General features: G+C 35.5%; 1 protein-coding gene across 4 annotated transcripts in view; it reads left to right on the top strand.

The window, feature by feature from the left end:
• LOC114328180 (sodium-coupled monocarboxylate transporter 1) overlaps nucleotides 1–18,895 on the top strand; it is a 542,514-nt gene that overhangs the window by 441,455 nt on the left and 82,164 nt on the right. For all 4 annotated transcript variants that reach the window (XM_028276963.2, XM_028276962.2, XM_028276964.2 and 1 more), the window contains one exon: nucleotides 17,862–18,080. In XM_028276963.2, coding sequence (XP_028132764.1) covers nucleotides 17,862–18,080 — 219 coding nt within the window. The remainder of the gene's footprint in view (nucleotides 1–17,861; nucleotides 18,081–18,895) is intronic.

Genomic DNA, 18,895 nt, shown 5'->3' with positions numbered 1-18,895 from the left:
TTCCTTACAATTTTTCTAAAATAATTCCTTTCCTCAATAATTTGGTGGTTAATTAGTTCCTGCCAAATTTTTTAGTAATATTTTGTTAACTGAAAAATAAAAAAGATGAGGATTTATCTTAAGAAAAATAAAGTCCTAAGTAATGACAACATTGTATTTCACACAAACGTGGGAAATACAGAAGAAATTCCAAGAGACTGGAAAAAAGCAATTATATGAAAAATCCACAAGAAGAGAGACCTATAAAAAGTATAGAGGCATATCATTACTCTGTGTGAGTTATAGTGTATTTACGTGGATCATAAATCAGAGATTGTCACTTCACATAGTAGGAGAGTGCATTTAGATTTTCACTTCGGAAAAAATCAAACAAAATAAAACTTTTTGTAATTTCATTAAGAAATGTTTAATAAACAACATATCAAAAAGTTCTACTCGAGAAGTGGGTGCTTCATTTTTTATTAAACAAATGAACTACGAAGTTTGATGTTTTTTAAATAACTCCGAAAATATAATTTTTAGAAAAAAACTGACTTGACCATTCAAAAATTCAGAAAATTTTACAAAAAAAACCTTATATAAAGATTTTTCTAAAATTAAATCTCTAGCTTCTGTAATTTTTTATTTATAACGCTAAAGTCACCCTTCTCACACACATTGGCGCAATGTAAACTAGCGTTGGAAGAAGTGCACGGTTGAGTTTTTTTAATGTAATTCTTTAACAAATGGATCAAAAGAAATTTTACAAATTGGACATGAAAGAAGATAAAATAAGCTATCTTATGGTTGTAATAAAAAGAAATAAAATGTATGGACATAAGTACGGTGTGGGCGGAAAGTGAGACTTACATGAATTTTGTTTAAAAATGATTTAAAAATGTGTAACTAATACAATTTTACTTACAAAGCTCTCAAATTTGCACAACTTACCTCTCAATCATCTTACTAAACGATGTTTCATTAAAAAAAATCTCAAAAATGTAATTCAAATAATACGCTGTCTCAAAAAATGTAATTTTTGAAAACTTCGTAGTTCTACAGAATTCCCACTACTTTAAGACGGTATTACTCAAGTTTGAATAAATCTAATACAATTTTTTTTAATATTTTTTTAAAGCCTAGGATGTAATCTTTAAGAAACACTGAATTATTTGAGATTAAAAATGAAATAAACACTTTCTTTTTGAGAAAACTAAGAAAGATAACAAAAATGTAATACAAAAACCGAAAATTACCAGCTGAAAAAATGTATATACAGAGTGATCAAAACTTTTTTCTGTAAAACTTACCTAAAATTAATTTAATAATAAGCTTCAAAAATAATAAATGTTCAACAAAAAAATTTTTTTTTAGCTCTTATACAGTATGTCTGCGTAACTTGGAACCTATTGATAACTTTTTTAATATCAGTTTTACGAAAAAATGTTATTCTTTTTAAAATACTCTGCATCGTATACAACATAAGATGCAACCATCAAATATCAAATTTTGTTAATTTTGTACGAGGTATGTCAAAAAATATGAATTTCACTCAAGAGTAAAGTACCTTTATATTTCACAATATCGAAAATTTTTATCAAGAAAAGTTGTTTGGAATTAAAAACTATGTTCCAATATGTAATTATATCCTTCTAATCGAAAATTTGTTTTTTTTTTAATATTGTTTCAAATTAATTATACCAAACATCATTAAATTTTCACTTATTATTTATGATAACTGATTTATTATTAATTTTATGAAGAAAGTTATTCGTCATAAATAGCTGTGCATGGTCCAACACTTAATATGCAAATATAAAATATTATATTTTATCAATATTATACGAGGTATTATGTAAAAAAATTGCATAAAAGTGTAATTTCATATTGACACATCGTTTTTAATTCTGAACAACTTTCCATAATAACAATTTTCAGTATTATGAAAAATATAGGTATTTTACTCCTAACTGAAATTTTTATTTATTGATATATCTTGTACAAAATTGATAAAAATTGATATTTTATGATTGCATTTAAAGTTTTAGAATATGCAGAGCTTTTTACTAAGAATAACATTTATTTATGATTCCATTGCAACAATTTTTTGAATATTGAAGAGATAGATTTTGAATAATTGGTTCTTTCTTTCTAATACATTTTAATTTTTAATATTTTTGTGAAAATTATTTGTTTATCTTTTTTTTAAGAATGAAATTCCATATTTGTTTGATTGGATTCTACTTGTTTTTCATTTAAATATCCGCCATTTTGGATCCGCCATTTTGAAATTTAAATTTTTAATCTTTAATTCAGATTCAACAACCTGTTAAAAATAAAGACAATAAATGTTTTAGAAAAATGTTTCATTTTTATGTTCTTTTTACAAAATCCGCATTTTGGATCCGCCATTTTATAGTTTATAATGTTAACATTTAAGTTAGGTTTATCAGAGCTCTCAAAAATAAATATATGTAGAAATAAATACATTTTGTAAAGAAATTATGATTTTACAACTATTTTTTAAGTTATCCGCCATTTTGGATCTGCCATTTTATAATTTAAATTATCAAAATTTGATTCAGGTTCAGCAACCTCTCAAAAATATCCACATATATGTAAACAAACACGTTTTATAAAGAAATTCGGATTTTACAACTGCTTTTTAAGGAATTTTAGGAAAAAATCCGCCATTTTGAATCCGCCATTTTGAATTTGCAAATTGTAATGTCAGATTCGGGTTCAGCATAATCAAAACTAAAATAAAAACATTTTTTATCAAAATAAAATGTTGAATTCACCCATATTCTTAACATTATTTATACAAAACAATTGTTATTGTTTAAACAATTAATAAACAATTAGCGGCGAAATTTGTGAGTAGAACTTTTTACTTTATGATATTTATAAACTAACAAAAAAAGTTTTAGAAAAATATAACCTTGTTTGATTTTTTCCGAAACATTGTATCTTCTCGTTCTAATTGCACTCCCCTATAGAAAATCATAGGAGAATATCAGGCCGGTTTCAGACCAGCACGGCCTATTTTCGGCCAGGTATTTATATAAAACAAATATTAGCTGAAGCCTGGGAGCACAACAAAGATATTTACCAAATCTTTGTAGATTTTCGATAACCCTGTAATAAGATAAACAGAAAAATAATATACTTAATTGTGCAAGTATTTAGTATACCAAGGGAATTAGTAAAATTAGTTCAAGTCACAATGGCACACACATAAGCGCAAGTACGAGTTCAAAATCAATTAATGGATTCCTTCCAGATAACTAAATGGCTAGAACAGGGAGATAAGCTGGTTCAGACTTTCTTTAATATATTTATGGAATATGTTATGGGAAAAATGTCCACAAACCCAAAAAAAATTGTTTAATAAGTCTAAGCAGATTGTGATGTACGCAGACAACTTAAACTTGATGGGACGAGCAAGTCTCACTCACTCACACTCGCCGATCATCCCACCCCCTAGGAACATGTGTGTACCGCTGCTAATCAGCGGGACCCACATGTCCGAAAATCAGACCGGTCACGCTCCAAAAGAGCGAGTCATTTTGGATCGGTACCTATCTGACCCCCAGGTTTTTCCTCCACCCCTCCCCAACGTGTGACATACGCGGGGAGGCTATGATCTTTGCGTCGGGTGATTTGGGAAAGAGAAACACCCTTCGCTTTAGCATGGTTGTGGTTAGGCCACCTCACTGTAGGGGTAGCTGTGTAGCTTTTCTCCCTATTTACATTACTGATTCTACTTTGGTATTGACATGAATTTGGACTGAAGTCCCTAAGAGTGTGTTTCCTCGCGGAGGGGCATCAACCTAGATTGATGTCACTCCGCGGGGAAACCGTGTAGTGAGCTCGGTCACCCAGCCGCCGATTTGGCAAAATAAATTTTGCTCTCCTCGGCAGCTGGGCACCCGAATGAGTCTGGCCATCGAGCCCATGGTTGTCGCCCATGGTCTCGATGCTCAGAGTTTCGCGATGGTTAGGTCTCTCATTCGACCTGCCTTAAGGGCCTGAAGCCTAAGTGGCTTGTACAAGGTGACCTGAGGGGTCCCTTGTACCCTTAATGTTGAGTATGAGCCGAGTGGGTACGGTCAGTGTGCACTAATCTTCAAAGTATACTTAATATTAACATGGTTGCGACAATAAAGGGTCTTTTGTTAGTTTTATATATTTTTTTGTGGGTTAGTATATTTTATGTATTTTTTTGGTGAGCACGATCTGGCGTCCAATCATCTAACATCGATTGGGCCCCAGAGCATGATCTTTTTTTTTTTTTTTTTTTTTTTTTTTTTTTTTTTTTTTTTTTTTTTTTTTTTCTACCTTTATTGCGCGGTGTGGTTTGACTACTCTGTAACTATCTCAGACATCATGTTCTTCTGCTGGGACCTGTCTATATCCCTGTAATTGCTGTTTAGGCCGTCTATGTTTCGTTCTAACATTTTCGTCATAATCCGTTAATTCCCTTAGCCACCTGTTGGGGTGATTTCTTATATTGGTGAAGATGTCATACGCTTTTTCGTCCATGGTCCTTAGGATTTTTTTCTGGTCTGTGTCCCGGTATATGTACCGCAGTGGTACATATTTGGGCACGTTTAGGGCCTCTCTGATTATGTAGTTTTGGCTGACTTGTAATTTCTTCCTGTTGGACTTGCATGTATGTCCCCAGGCTGCTGATGCGTATGTTAGGGTTGGCAGAATTATGCTATTGGCTGTTCTGAGTTTTGTCTTGATGTTTAATTTGCTTTTCCTCCCTATTATTGGGGCTAATTGCTTCCTTAGTGCTTTTGCTTTATTTACCGTTAGCTTTATGTGTTGTGTAAATGTTAATTTTCTATCTAGCGTTACGCCTAGGTATTTAGCTTCATTTTCCCATTCTATTTGGTTATTATCCAAGCTTAATTCTGTGTTCGGTGTTCCCCATCTTTTACGGAACATGACGGCCTGAGTTTTATCTGGATTTAGTGCAATCTTCCATTTTATGCACCATCTTAATAGTCGGTTTAGTTCTCCTTGTACATGTCTTGCTGCCAGGTCTGGGTTTCTGCTGCATGCTGCTATAGCAGTGTCATCTGCGTATAGGCTTAGGATCGTTCTGTTGCTTTTAGGTGTGTCTGCGGTGTATATGGTGTACAGGTAAGGCGACAGCACGGCTCCCTGCGGCACACCCGCCTCCAGGGTCCCGACCCCGGACAGGGTTTCCCCTATCCGAACTCTGAACCTCCTGTTGGCCAAGTATGAAGCCAGGAGACATGTCATCGCCCCACTGTATCCATAATCGTTCATTTTGTATATTAGGCCCTCGTGCCAGACTCTGTCAAATGCCTTACTGACGTCGAGAAATGCAGCTGCTGTGTACATTTTCTCGTTGAAGCCTTTCGTGATGTACTCTGTCAGTCTTAGTACTTGGAGTTCGCAAGAATGTTCTGATCTAAATCCGAATTGCGCTTCGGGGAGTATTCCTAGCCTTTCGGTTTCCTCTTGGAGTCTTTTGAGTATTACTCTTTCAGCTATTTTGCTTATCGATGATAGCAGGCTTATTGGCCTGTAGTTTTGAGGAAAGCTCCCGTTTTTCCCCGGTTTTCCGATCATTATTACATGGGCTTCTTTCCATCTATCTGGAAAGTATCTTAGTCTCAGTACTGCGTTGATGATATTTGTGATGTACACTATTAATTTGGTCGGTAAGTTTTTAATTGCCCTATTTGTGATGTTGTCTGGGCCTGGTGCTTTTTTCGCCTTAGCCCATTTGATTATATTTCTTATTTCTTCTGGGGTGGTGTGTTCAAGGCCTATTCTGCCTTTTCTTCTTCTTATTCTGCTTGCACTATTTTCGACCTCTGTGGTGAAGTCTAGATCTTCCCTTTGATGGAAATTTTTCTTACAATTCGTTTCTAGTGTATCTTTCATGGCCTCTGCTTTGTCCTCGTCTGTATATACGATTCCTGTTTCTCCGTGTAGAGGTGGAATCGGTTTTCTATCGTTTCTAAGTACTGCTGATACTTTCCAGAATGCAGATTTATTTGGATTTAGGCTTTGGATATATTGGTCCCAGCATTCGCTTCGGTGCTCTTGTAACTGTTTTTTGACCTCCCTGTCTAGTTCATTTGCAATTCTTTTATCTTCTCTGTTTCGAGTTCGTTGTGCTCTTCTTCTTCTTCTGTTCTTCTCTTTTATTAGTTCTTTTAATTCAATAGATATTTCTCTGAATCTTCCTCTTTGTGTAGCTATGCTTTCGGTTCTGGTGCTAACTTCCATTGCATTTTGTATTGTCTGTTCTAGTTTTATTATGCTTTCGTCCAATTCATTTATGTTATTTATTGTGGGTATATCTCCTATGTTCTCACTCATCTCTCTTCTGAAGTTTTGCCAATTTATTATCTTCTTTTTACGTGGTTCTACTTGGTTCAAATCTATTGCCCCAAGTGTCATAACTATTACGTTATGTGTGGAGTCTCCTTCGTTTGCCGTTATTATCTCGTGTTGTAGTCCCACATGGTGAAGAATTGCAATGTCTAAGTGTGTTGGGATGTTATCTCCCTGGAAGCATGTTGGGTCTGTGGGTCCAGTTACAATAGTGTTATGCTTATTTTCGAGATAGTTACAGAGCCGTCTGCCATTGCAGTTTGTTAGTCTGTCGAACCAGTTGGGCGACCTCGCGTTTAAGTCACCGATAATCACAGTGGGCTCGTCTGAGTCCAGGATGAGATCAAGATCCTCTCCCAGTACTGGATCACGTGGCCTCACATACACCGAAGCAATTTTCAGTGTATGGTTAGCCGCAGTGATCCGCACCAGGGTAGCCTCCATGGTGACCAGGCCATCTGGTGTTGGAACTTGATGGTGTTCAATTCCTTTTTTCACCATAATGGCCGTGCCACCTGATCTCCCTGTCCTGTCATTTCTATAGATATCATAGCCCGGGAATTTGGTTTTCACTCTCTCGGTGAGTTTGGTTTCCTGCAGTGCCATGACATCTATATCGAGTCTGTTGGAAAACTCGTCTAGAATGTTAATTTTCGAGCGTAGCCCGCCCGAATTCCATGACCCAATTTTAAGTTCGTCCAACTGGTTGTTCAACATTACTGGGTGTTAGAGAGTTTGAGCGCATCGAGGGCAACAGTCATAGTTTGGAACATGCTAGCGAAATTTGCCATAGCGGCGTTAATCACGCTAACAAGTTCTTGTTGATTGGGGTTGGGGTTTTGTGGAGCGCTTGTGGGTGCTCTGGTGGTTGGAGCTTTGGCTTGTGCAGCTGCAGCATAGCTAACGTTTGGTTTAGCAGGTGCACTTGGTGCACGCTTGTTTTTTGGGGGTGCTAGGACTTTGGGTTTGTTTTGGGGTGCTCTTTTGCATCCCCTGTAGTTAGCTGTGTGCGCTTCCCCACAGTTTGCGCACTTTGCTGGAGACTCACGATTTTTCGTGCAGTCTTCTGTTTTGTGGCCCTCTCCACACTTGACGCATCGCGAACTGCAATGACATGACCTTGAGCCGTGGTAGAAGTTCTGGCAATTGTAGCATTGCAGTACTTCTTTTTTAGAGCGTATTTCATCCTCGATGGTTACCTTCATGAAAGAGAGGTTACTTATTTTGGCCATTTTTTCTTCATCCTTTTCACCGATTGTGACGATGTAAAGGGGAAGTTCTTTTTTGTCCGGTTTCCTGGAAATCATTCTTTCCATTCCACGGACTTCTACACCGGCTGCCATTATTTCTTGGCCTAATGCTTTTAGGTTTAAGCCTGTGTTTAGCCCTCTGATTATTTTTCTTTTGGCCCTGTTTGTTTCAGCGTCGATTGGATATGCTATGAAATCCACTTTGGGTCTGTGGTTTTCAAGGACTTTAAGCATACCAAGGTAGCCTTCTCTTTCATTGGTCTGTATGACTATCGACCTTCCAGACTTCGCGAATTTATTCACGGAGCCTATGCCTTTTTTCGCTGCTGTTGCTAAAATCCTTTGGCTTTCGCCTACAGATTTTAGAATGATCGCTGGTGGTTTTTTGGTCGTAGTCGCTACCACTGCTTGACTGGTCGTAGCCTTGCTGGCTACCTCTGCTGTTTTTTGTTTTTTTGTGCTACGTTGACTTAAGCGATCTGTCATTTCTTTTTCTTGTCTTTCTTGAATTATGGCCATTTGGATTTCTCCAACGCCAGTGGGCTTGTTTATTCCGTCAGCAGGATGCGTTATTCCATCTTTATCAGTGGTAGCAGGATTTTCCTTACGCTTTTTGGGCTCTTGAACCTTTTCAGCATTTCTTGCCTCAGGTTGGGTAGTGTCATTGCTATCGCGTGCGACTTTGTTGCCTCTCCGTTTCCTGCTCTTTTGGAAATGGTAGGCGTTTTCGTCCCCTGAGTTTTCAACTTCTTCCGTGTCCATCGTAGCCACTTCTAAGTTGTTTTCAGGTTTCTGGGTTTGGGCAGACTTTTTTACCTTTTCAGCTGCTATTGCCTCAGGTTGGGCGTCTGTAACACTGCGGTTGCCGTGTTCTGTTACATGGATTGGGTTTTTGCTACCACCCTTCTTTTTCCTGTATTTCGGAAAACGATAGGTGGTTTCGCTGCCTGAGTCCACAACCTCTTCCGTGTCCATTTCCACTTCTTGGTTGGGTTCAGATATAGATTCTGGCTCTGAAGGAGTAGGGGTGGGGTTAGACCTATCGGACAGTCTCACCAGCTGTGCGACTAGTTCGCGATTTTCCTGGTCCTTTTGCTCGAGCATTAGTCTGAGCTTTTTCAGCTCAGCCATTAACTCGGCGATTTGTTGGCTATGCCTTGCTTGGTCCTGTCGTCTTTCGACTTCATTTTCTTGCAATTTAGCAAACAATTCCTCTATTGTTTGCTGCATACCGTCAACGTCTTTAGCTTTTTTAAGCTGTTCTTGGGTGGGGCTTGCGGGGTTGCGCGGTCTTTTGTTAGACTGCTTGTCCTCGATGCGCCGGGTGTATACATTGGTAACCTGAAGGGTTTCGGAATCGCGTGTATGGCATGTTGTTTCAGAAACCTGAGGGGTATCTGGAACCTTGGGAAGATCTTCATAAATTTCTTTTATCTCTTGTTCGGAGAACTTATCTTCTAACATAGATTCGTCAGAACTAGAGTACTCTTCCTCCATCTCCGATTTGGGGGAAGAGGCTCTAAGGGCGGATTCGTCGTCAGAAGCATTGTCGTCAGACGACACATGCTCTGCCTTCGAGGGGGATTTGGGTAGGGTGGGTTCAACGATTTGAGCGGAATTGCTCTGTGAAAGCTCAGTGCTTTCAGAAGACATTATTTCTCTACTTAAAAGACTCTGTTTTTTGCGGTTGGATGAACCGTTGTTCATCCAATTTCTGGGTGCCGTCCCAGGGACCTACGCGGCTGTTCACGCCCTAACTTGCGCTAGGGAGGGTTCCACTTGCGTTTTCTCAGCTATCTGGCCCAGGTGTCCGGGTCTGTCCGATGTGAAATACAAAATATCCACACCTTACATTGTCCTTCCTACGGAGGCACAGATAGCTCCCGACAGGCACAAGGCCCGCTCGCTTCTTCACTGGCTAGTCCTGGATTGTGACCTCCCAGAGAACTCAATGAAAGATGAAATTCCCTCGGTTAATCACATCCACAGATGTCGCTTTTGCCTCTCGGTTTTTGCCTAAGCGCGTGGATTTCTCTTCCCGCTTACCGTGTCTTACTCACGGTGATCTGAAAAGATCAGCAAGGTCGAGTCGTCCCCACTACTTCGGCTTCTCCTCGGTACTGCAGCTCCGTACGCGTCTGCACTGTTCAGCGTCTGACGCTGAACTCTTGGGGGACGAGCAAGAGAGATCACAGAGTTTTATATGGAACTTACATAAAACTAACTTACCCTAATGCAAGCAAAGAAACAACAAAACTTGCAGAATTTGACAATAGACGACGCTGATATAGAGGTACTAAAACAGCTCACATACCTGGGCGTACAGCTAACTGAGAACAGCAGCGAGGAGGAGGAAATACGGGAATGGATATTGCTGACTAATAGAGTTTACTTACATACTTCTCTCTTTCTCAGGTATTTGGATCCAAAAACATCCATAGGGAACTAAAGTTCAAAATATACCTATAAATCTATCATACGACCAATACCAACATATGGCGTAGACACATGGATTTTAGTAGGGGAGCAAAGTATGTGCAGTCACTCGAGCGTGATGGGGACCTATTGGGTTGTGAAGAGTAGGTCCTAAAACCAAAAAAAGTTAAATAAAGTTTTCCATTTTAGTGGGCGCTTGCCATTTTTTAATCTAATTTTCCATTTCCAAAAATGGTTTTTTCCGATTATAAAGCCATCTATCCATAATTCGAAAAAATGTTTCAAATAAAAGTTACTTATTTTTACGTAAGGAATCCAAATCTGCAATAAAAAATGGGGGCTCCTATTTAAGATTTTGAAGTAACCCCCCACCCCACCTCCGTGGGGGTCGTGTTTAGTGACATTCGATAGATCTTTTAAAAATATTGAATATGTGTATTTTACAGTTTTTCGATTTGATGGTCATTTCGCGAAATATCGCGGGATTCTTAATTAAAATATTAAATTTACCCCTACCCCTCTACGTGGGAAGTCGTGTTTGGTATCATTCGATGGATTTTTAAAAAATATTGAGTACATATTTTTTAGTTTTTCGATCTGTCATTCATTTCGCGAAATATTCGCTTTTTTCTTGTGAAACTTTGGGCCTCACCCATTTCCTTACTCCCAACCCAAATCGTCAGATTTTTGAAATATACGCTCTCTTGCATGTACTTAACTTACCTTATCTTAATCTGACAATTTCGACTCTTTTTAAGAATAGATTTTTTTTTTTTTTTTTCGGGCCCCCCTTAACGAACTCCCCTGTGTTAAGAGCCAATATATGGTAGAGGTACATCTGCAGGGTAACAGGTTTCTCCCCATATGATAGTCTGACGCGCTCGAGTAACTGCAAAAATCCCCGCTTGGGCTCCCCTACCATTATGACAGAAAAGACAATAAACTTGATCAATACTTTTAAAAGATATTGTGCGTATTTAGCGTATAGCTTACGTCACAGAATATATAATTCAATTTAAATTCATATAGTCCATCCAGAAAGCCACTGCGCATCCGCTAGGAAAAATATTGTTATTCGGAGTTTTTGCACAAGCTTACTCAAAAAGGACCCCTTTTAACAAAGTTTTATGTTACCAGGTCCAAAGGCGGGTAAATAATTTTTTAAACGTTTTTTTTTTGTTTTTTCCCTAAAATTATTTTTTTGCATCGAATAAACTTTTGTTAGGTTTTTTGGATCATTCCAAACAGAAAAGGGATGTAGTGACTTTTCTCTAAAGTTGATAGTTTTTTACATATAAGCGATTAAAAATTGAAAAAATGCGAAATCGGCCATTTTTAACCCTAAAAAACTATGTGAAAAACTGAAAATTTCAAAGTTGCCAAAGTAGATAGATATTCTTTAAACATCGATTGATGAAATCCCGAAGATCCCGAAGTTTTTTGCAATACAATATCGGAAACCACTTGGTTTTTTAATTGCCATACTAAAGCGGCCGCTACACTATTTTCAACCGTTGTATGTGTACCTACAACATTGTATGTAATATGAGTAAATATATGCAGAAAAATATTCTGATTCAATTTTTTTTCACCATACTGCTTGAAAATGTTCCCTATTAACAAATTTGCATGTTGCCAAGGTCAAAAATGGGTCAAAAAATTTTTTAAACAATTTTTTTTAAATTTAAAATGTTTTCCGATTACATACTCGTAATATACAATACATGCAACGGTTGAAAATAGTGTCGCGCCTGCTTGATTAGCAATTAAAAAACAAAATGGTTTTTGATACTGTATTGCAAAAAGCTCTTCGGGATTTCAGCAATCGGTGTTCATAGAATATCTACGTACCTTAGTAACATTAAAATTTTCTGTTTTTCACATAGTTTTTGAGGGTTAAAAATGGCCGATTTTGCAATTTTTAAATTTTCAATCGCTTATATCTCGAAAACTATCAAATTTAGAAAAAAGTCACTTCCAAAAACGATTTTTCCGATGCAAAAAATTAGTTTTAGGAAAAAAACAATTGTTAAAAGGGGACCTTTTCAAACAAGATGGTTAAAAAAATGAATCAGAATATTTTTCCGCACTTATATTTACTAATATTACATATTATACATGCAGCGGTTGAAAATAGTGTCGCGCCCGCTTGATTAGCAATTAAAAAACAAAGGGGTTTTCGATATTGTATTGCAAAAAACTTCGGGATCTTCGGGATATCATCAATCGATGATTAAAGAATATCTACCTACTTTGGCAACATTGAAATTTTCAATTTTTCACATAGCCTTTGAGGGTTAAAAATGGTCGATTTCGCAATTATTTAATTTTTAATCGCTTATATGTCAAAACTATCAACTTTAGAGAAAAATCAGTAAAGACCTTTTCTGTTTGGAATGATCTGAAAAATCTAAAATTATCTTTGCTTTAGATGTACACAAAAAACTTTTCATTTATATTTATGTATTAATTTAGATAATAAAGATATTGAGATGATTTTTTTACAAAAATGTTGAGAAACATTTTCACTCAACGTTACTAAGATGTAGTGTTTATTTCTAATAACTTCCACAGAATGTTTCAAAAGAAGATGAGAAAAACAGAAGTTTATTTTTACACCTCTTCCTATAATCCGGTCAACTTAGACATCAAAATGCTTGGCAAATAACAAAAATTGCCGGAGAGCCAAATTTTGGTGGAGAGCTAGGGTATACCATAACAAATAAAGTTTAAAAAGTCCCCATCGATCCCATGTGTGCGTCAAAAGTTATTCGGGGTCAAAGGTCAAAATTTGAGATTTTTTGGATTTTTTTCGAAAACGGTAAGTTTCATCAAAAAAAACCTCAAACCAAAGTTGTAGATCTTAACATTCTCTACAAAAAATGTCCTTACAATTTTTTTCCTAAGAGTTACCATTCCTGAGATATCGCGATTTTAAAAGTTACTTTATACATTATATGCACATATAAGCCACGTATATACATATGTGGCCCTAAAGACAAGTATAAATGCCTATTTGTGTCTCTTTTCTATAGTATATTATACTATTCTGAAAATATTTCTTCAAAAGGTAATCAGTCCCAAACTGAATTTCCTCTATCCACGTGGCCTTGAAAAACATTTGGCTATACCATTGTTTAAAAAAGCACAGATTGTCTATTATAGGCAATGGCTACAGTATTGTCCGTAGGTCTGGTTCATAATATTATGTTTCTTTTAGTGCTAAAGGTTCAGTTCAAGTGAATATAAGTACTAATTACAAGCGTCTACCATTTAGTACCGTTACCGATATTTGTACAATTTTATAGTTTTAAAAATGTCTCAGTTTTGCTTTATTTGCAATAAACTTTTAAGTGAAACTAAAACAGATGTGGTTGATCGTGGAATGCCAAATTTAATCGAGGCTAGTGTCGAGAGAGGTGATGAGTTTATTGAGTATTTAAGAACTCAAAAATCCGTTACAATACACTTGAATTGCAGAAAATCATACATTCGGAAAACTTCAATCGCTGCAGTGAAAAAACAACGTGAGGAGGAACAGGCTAGTACTTCAAAAGTAAGTCCACCTCATACTAGAACGCGAGTAAGTAAATCACATTTTTGTTTTAAAAAATACTGTTTATTTTGTGGCAATGAAGCCAATGAAGAATCTGAGATAAAGAAAGCACAGCATCTTCGAAAAATAATTCGTAACGTGACTACACTAAAATTCAAAGAATCCCTGTGGAAATGAGCTAAAGATCGTTCTGATGATGTTTTGAAGGCTGTTCTTGAGACAGCAATTGAAAAATTTAAGGCAACAAACACAACAATTGTAGTTGGTGAAGATGTTGATTTGTTGGTACTGATTACTGCAAGGACTCCCGTAGATAAAGTTATTTATTTTCTGAAACCTGGAAGGGCTCAACAACGAACAGAGATATATTCTTCGAATAGTTTATCGGCTTATCCCAAATGCCAAAAGTACATTTTATTTTTACATGCGATAACCGGCTGCGACACTACGTCTGCAATGTACAGAAGGGGCAAAACGTCAGTACTTAAATTATTCGAAAAAAAAAAGATTTGACTGACTGCTGTAAAGTTTTTACAGAACTTGATTCTACACCGCAAACAATAATTACGGAAGGAATTCGCTTTCTTCTTGCGGTTTATGGAGCTCCAAAAAAATTATTTGTCTTGATAAATACCGATACTTACTTGTAAAAAATACGCGAAACAAGAAACAAGTACAACTATCATGTCTTCTTCCAACATCAGCATCTGCTTTTCAACATTTGTATCGAGTATATTATCAAGTTCAAACATGGCTAGGCAATCAACTGAATCCAGAAGACTGGGGTTGGAAATTAATAGATAATACTCTGGAACCGATTAAAACCTTACTCCCACCTGCTCCAGAAAAACTCCTTAACACTATTTTTTGCAAATGCAAAAAAGGTTGTAGTGCCAAATGTGGATGTAAAAAAGTAGGGTTGCTGTGTTCTCTAATGTGTACCAACCGCCAAGGTCAGTCTTGCTCAAATGTCCAGTTTAGTACAACAGAGGAAGACTCCTGTGATTTTGATGAAGAGGCCAATGACTCAGTCACATTTGAACAATTTTTGAACATCCAGCAAGAGGAAGAGGAAGAAGATGAAATCGAAGAAGACTTGACTGTTGAAGTAGACTTTCAAGAATATGAATCTGATTAAAATATCTAAAGAAATCAAAACAATAGTTAACCTAATAATCAATAGCAATATCAATAATCAATATCAATAATAAGGTAATATCTAGAACTTGACCCGTATTGTTTCCTTAAATTATCCTAAAATTGTCAAAACAGTTAGTGGAGTAGGCCTACAGGGGAAACCAAGTTAAAAAAAAAACGCGCCGAGTACACTACCTCACAGGTGATGTGGAAACGTGTGCATATCATGTATAATGTGACTCTTTGAATCGCGATATCTCAGGAATGGCAACTCTTAGGAAAAAAGTAGTAAGGACTATTTTTGTAGAGAATTTTAAGATCTACAACTTTGGTTTAAGTTTTTTTTTGATAAAACTTACCGTTTTCGAAAAAAATCCAAAAAATCTCAAATTTTGACCTTTGAGCCCGAATAACTTTTGACGCACAAATGGGATCGATGGGGACTTTTTAAACTTTATTTGTTATGGTATACCCTAGCTCTCCACCAAAAATTGGCTCTCCGGCAATTTTTGTTATTTGAAATGTCTATATAGACCGGGTTACTATATTTGTAAAACGTTTGATATTTATCAGAAAACATTAATACAGTAATACCTTTCCAGTAGAAAAATGTGAGAAGAAAATCGAAATTCAATCAACGGTTTAGAAGAAAAATAGTTTCAAACTTATGGTGTATTTAGGTGGTGCGTCAATTTTGAAAAGTAGTACAATTATTTTGTACTTAATAAATGAAAATTGATTAAACTAATTTATTTAACTAGGTTGTGAAAAAAACAATCTTAAAATTAAGAGCGTGCATCACCTCTAACATTAGGGCCTCCCGCATAATTTACACAGCCTCAAATGTAATATAAACTGAATCTAATAGGCGAGCGGCAGCAACCCCTAAAATTACGTTATACCGACCACGAAAATCAACTGTAAGGTGAATGACCAATTTTGGTCTTTCTTTATGTTTTCGAGGCCGCTGAATCTGATTATGAAGTTTATTTTTATCTAGAATTGGTGGAACATGTTGAAAAATCAAATTTTATGCAAAATGCGAAAAATAAATGTTGATGATTTTTTAAATTTACCTCGCTGTATCTTTGGTCGCTGTAAACATTTCTATTTGAAAATTTTACTGTGTCATCTCCAAAGTATTTAGATAACAACGAGCTTTGTCCAAAATGTTTAAATAAATTAAAAGAGGAGTTGTTAATATTTAAACATTTTGTCGTCAGATTTCGTTAGTTTCATGTTTACTTAAAAAAGTTTAGTGACAAACTTTTTAGTCTGTAATTTTAACCAACACAGCAATAAAACATTATTCATAAAGAAGATTTCTGGAAAATTTTAAGTGAAAATATGCAATACAACAAAAGGTATGGGACTTTATAGACGAGCGGCACACCCCAAAAAATGCTTATTTCTCGAGATACTGTGTGGTGTGATGATCATGGTGTGGTAAATAGCTAATTTTGGTCATACTGTATGTTTTTGATGGTGCTGAAAACGAAAATTAGGTTTATTTTGAATTCTACGTGGGGGAATATTGGCAAAACCGCAATTTACCCTAAAAATAAAAAATAGATGAAATCACATTTTTTTGCGTTTAACTCGCTACAACTCTGTTCCATTTTAATATTTTTTTTCTGAAATTTATATAGTATGCTTCTTTTCATGAGCATTTTTCAGTGCGTCACAAATGATAGAAAAAAAGGTGAGTCCGTGATAATATACATTTTAGTGACATGACATTTTAGTTAAATCTGACAGTTGTCAAATTTTATTTGCAATTTGGCATAAAAACAAATCAATTCTGTTTATTGCATTTATAAAATGGTATTTTCTTTGATTTGTATAGTCTTATAAATTGTACAGATTATATTCGTAGATATATTATATAATTCGAAAATAATTTTTATTTCGATTACAGCGCCATCTATTGACAACTAGAATACATGTTATAAATGTCACCGACGAAATGTAATCACTGACGTGCGTTTTTTTCTGTCACATGCAATTTAACGCGTTAGAAAGAAATCGAAAAACTGTGACGCACTGAAAGTTCCTCATGAGAAAAAGCATATAATATATTTATTACTTTGCTGAAGACAATGGTACCTATTTTATTATATCTTGTCTTATTATAATAAAAGTTATGAATTGCTTAAAGTAAAAGGTGCAAATTCCTGAATTTAATCCCAAAGTTTAATCGCAAAAGTTGAGTGACAAAATTTGAAATTTAGCTTTTTAATCAAGTTTGTGTTAAAATATAGGGTACAAAAAATAAAATGTTTTATATAAAAAGAAATGGAGCAATTTTTAATTTTAAGAAAAACGTAATTTATTTTTTTATTTTTAAGGTAAAATCCGGATTTTGACAATGTTCCCCTAGCTAAAATTCAAAATAGACCTCATTTTCGTTTTCAGCACCATCAAAAATATTAAGTAAGACCAAAATTAGCCATTCACCACACCATGGTTATTATCTCGAGATATAAGCGTTTTTTGGGTGAGTGCCACTCGTCTATAAAGTCACATAACTGTTTTCCTAATGCATAGTTCGACTTGAAATTTTCCACAAAACTTCTTCATAAATTATATTTTATTGTTATGTTGGTTAAAATTATAAACTAAAAAGTTTGTCACTCAACTTTTTTAAGTAAACATGAAACTAACGAAATCTGACGACAAAAAGTTTAAAAATAAACAACTCCTCTTTTAATTTGTGTAAACATTTTGGATAAAACTCGTTGTTATCTAAATACTTTGTAGATGACAGAGTAAAATTTTTAAAATGAAATATTTACAGCGACCAAAGATACAGCGAGGTAAAGTTGAAAAATCATCAAAATATTCGGAAAATGCAAAATATTTTTCGCATTTTTGCATAAAATTTGATTTTTGAACATGTTCCATCAATTCTAGATGAAAATAAACTTCATATTCGGATTCAGCGACCTCTAACATATGAAGAATTTCCAAAATTTGTCATTCACCTATCATGGTCGGTTTTTCGATTTCTAAGCCTCAAATTAGGGGTGTGCCGCTCGCCTATTAGTGCCTCCCGCATAATTTACACAGCCTCAATGTAAAATAAATTGAATCTAATGGCTTGCTTTTCTCTAATTCAGGACCATGATGTGGAACATTCCCGTAATCACCGTATTATTCAGTTTATCCTGGGTAGTGGGAATGGTGGTTTACGCAGTCTACGCCAGCTGCGATCCCCTTTCATCTGGATACATCGACAAATATGACGAGGTCCTTCCATTTTTCGTTGAAGACCGATTCAGTTATTTTCCTGGCATACTGGGGTTGTTTATGGCCAGTCTTTTCAATGGGGCTCTCAGGTGAGTGATATATAAGCAATTATGTTGTATTGTCGTTGCTCGTTTTTTTACTGGAAATACCGTGTGGAAACGTCTCATTTGTCATGCAAAATGTAACGATGGGGCGGCGAAATGAAAAAGAAAAATTTGTAATAATTTTCGGGAAGCTACAAATCATTTATGCTTTATGTCGGTTATATGTATACGAGGGTGTATTTTGCTCTATTGTTCCTGTGCACGAAAAGTATGCTTTACTTTGGGATCGATACATCTATATACATTGTGCTATAACTAAAAATATATTTATTGATGGAATATTCAGATTAATTGGGTGCTAAACAGGGTGTTTCATTAATAATTGTCCATATAGTAACTGGAGAAACCTTAGCACAAAATACGAAGATTTAACCTAAAACACTTAAATAAAATGTGGTCCCTTACTGAGTTACAGGGTGTTTTATCTAAAAATTTAAAAACTATTTTTACCCAGTATTTTAAAACTATTCGACGTATCCTTTTCATACTAGTCAGAAAGTGCGACAACTATACACCCTACTAAATTACAATAAACAAACGTTTCTAGCTACTACCAGAGGCGTACGACAGGGGATAGTGAATGGTTGACCCTTCTCAAATTCTACGCCACTGGAGGAATTACTATTTTAGTGGCCTTTTTAGATTTTCCAATATTTTCTACGTAAATAATATACTCTTCGGTGGTAACGATAAAGTTATTAGTTTTCGAGATATTTGAAGTTAAATATGAAACGGCACAGTTATTTTGATTAATAATTTATGATATGATTCATATGATTAAAATTAAAAAAAAAAACAGT

This window comes from Diabrotica virgifera, chromosome 6, assembly GCF_917563875.1.
Source record: "Diabrotica virgifera virgifera chromosome 6, PGI_DIABVI_V3a".
In the NCBI taxonomy this organism is placed as follows: domain Eukaryota; kingdom Metazoa; phylum Arthropoda; class Insecta; order Coleoptera; family Chrysomelidae; genus Diabrotica; species Diabrotica virgifera.
The sequence above is the reverse complement of the archived record's forward strand: the minus strand, read 5'-3'. Positions and strand labels throughout refer to the sequence as shown.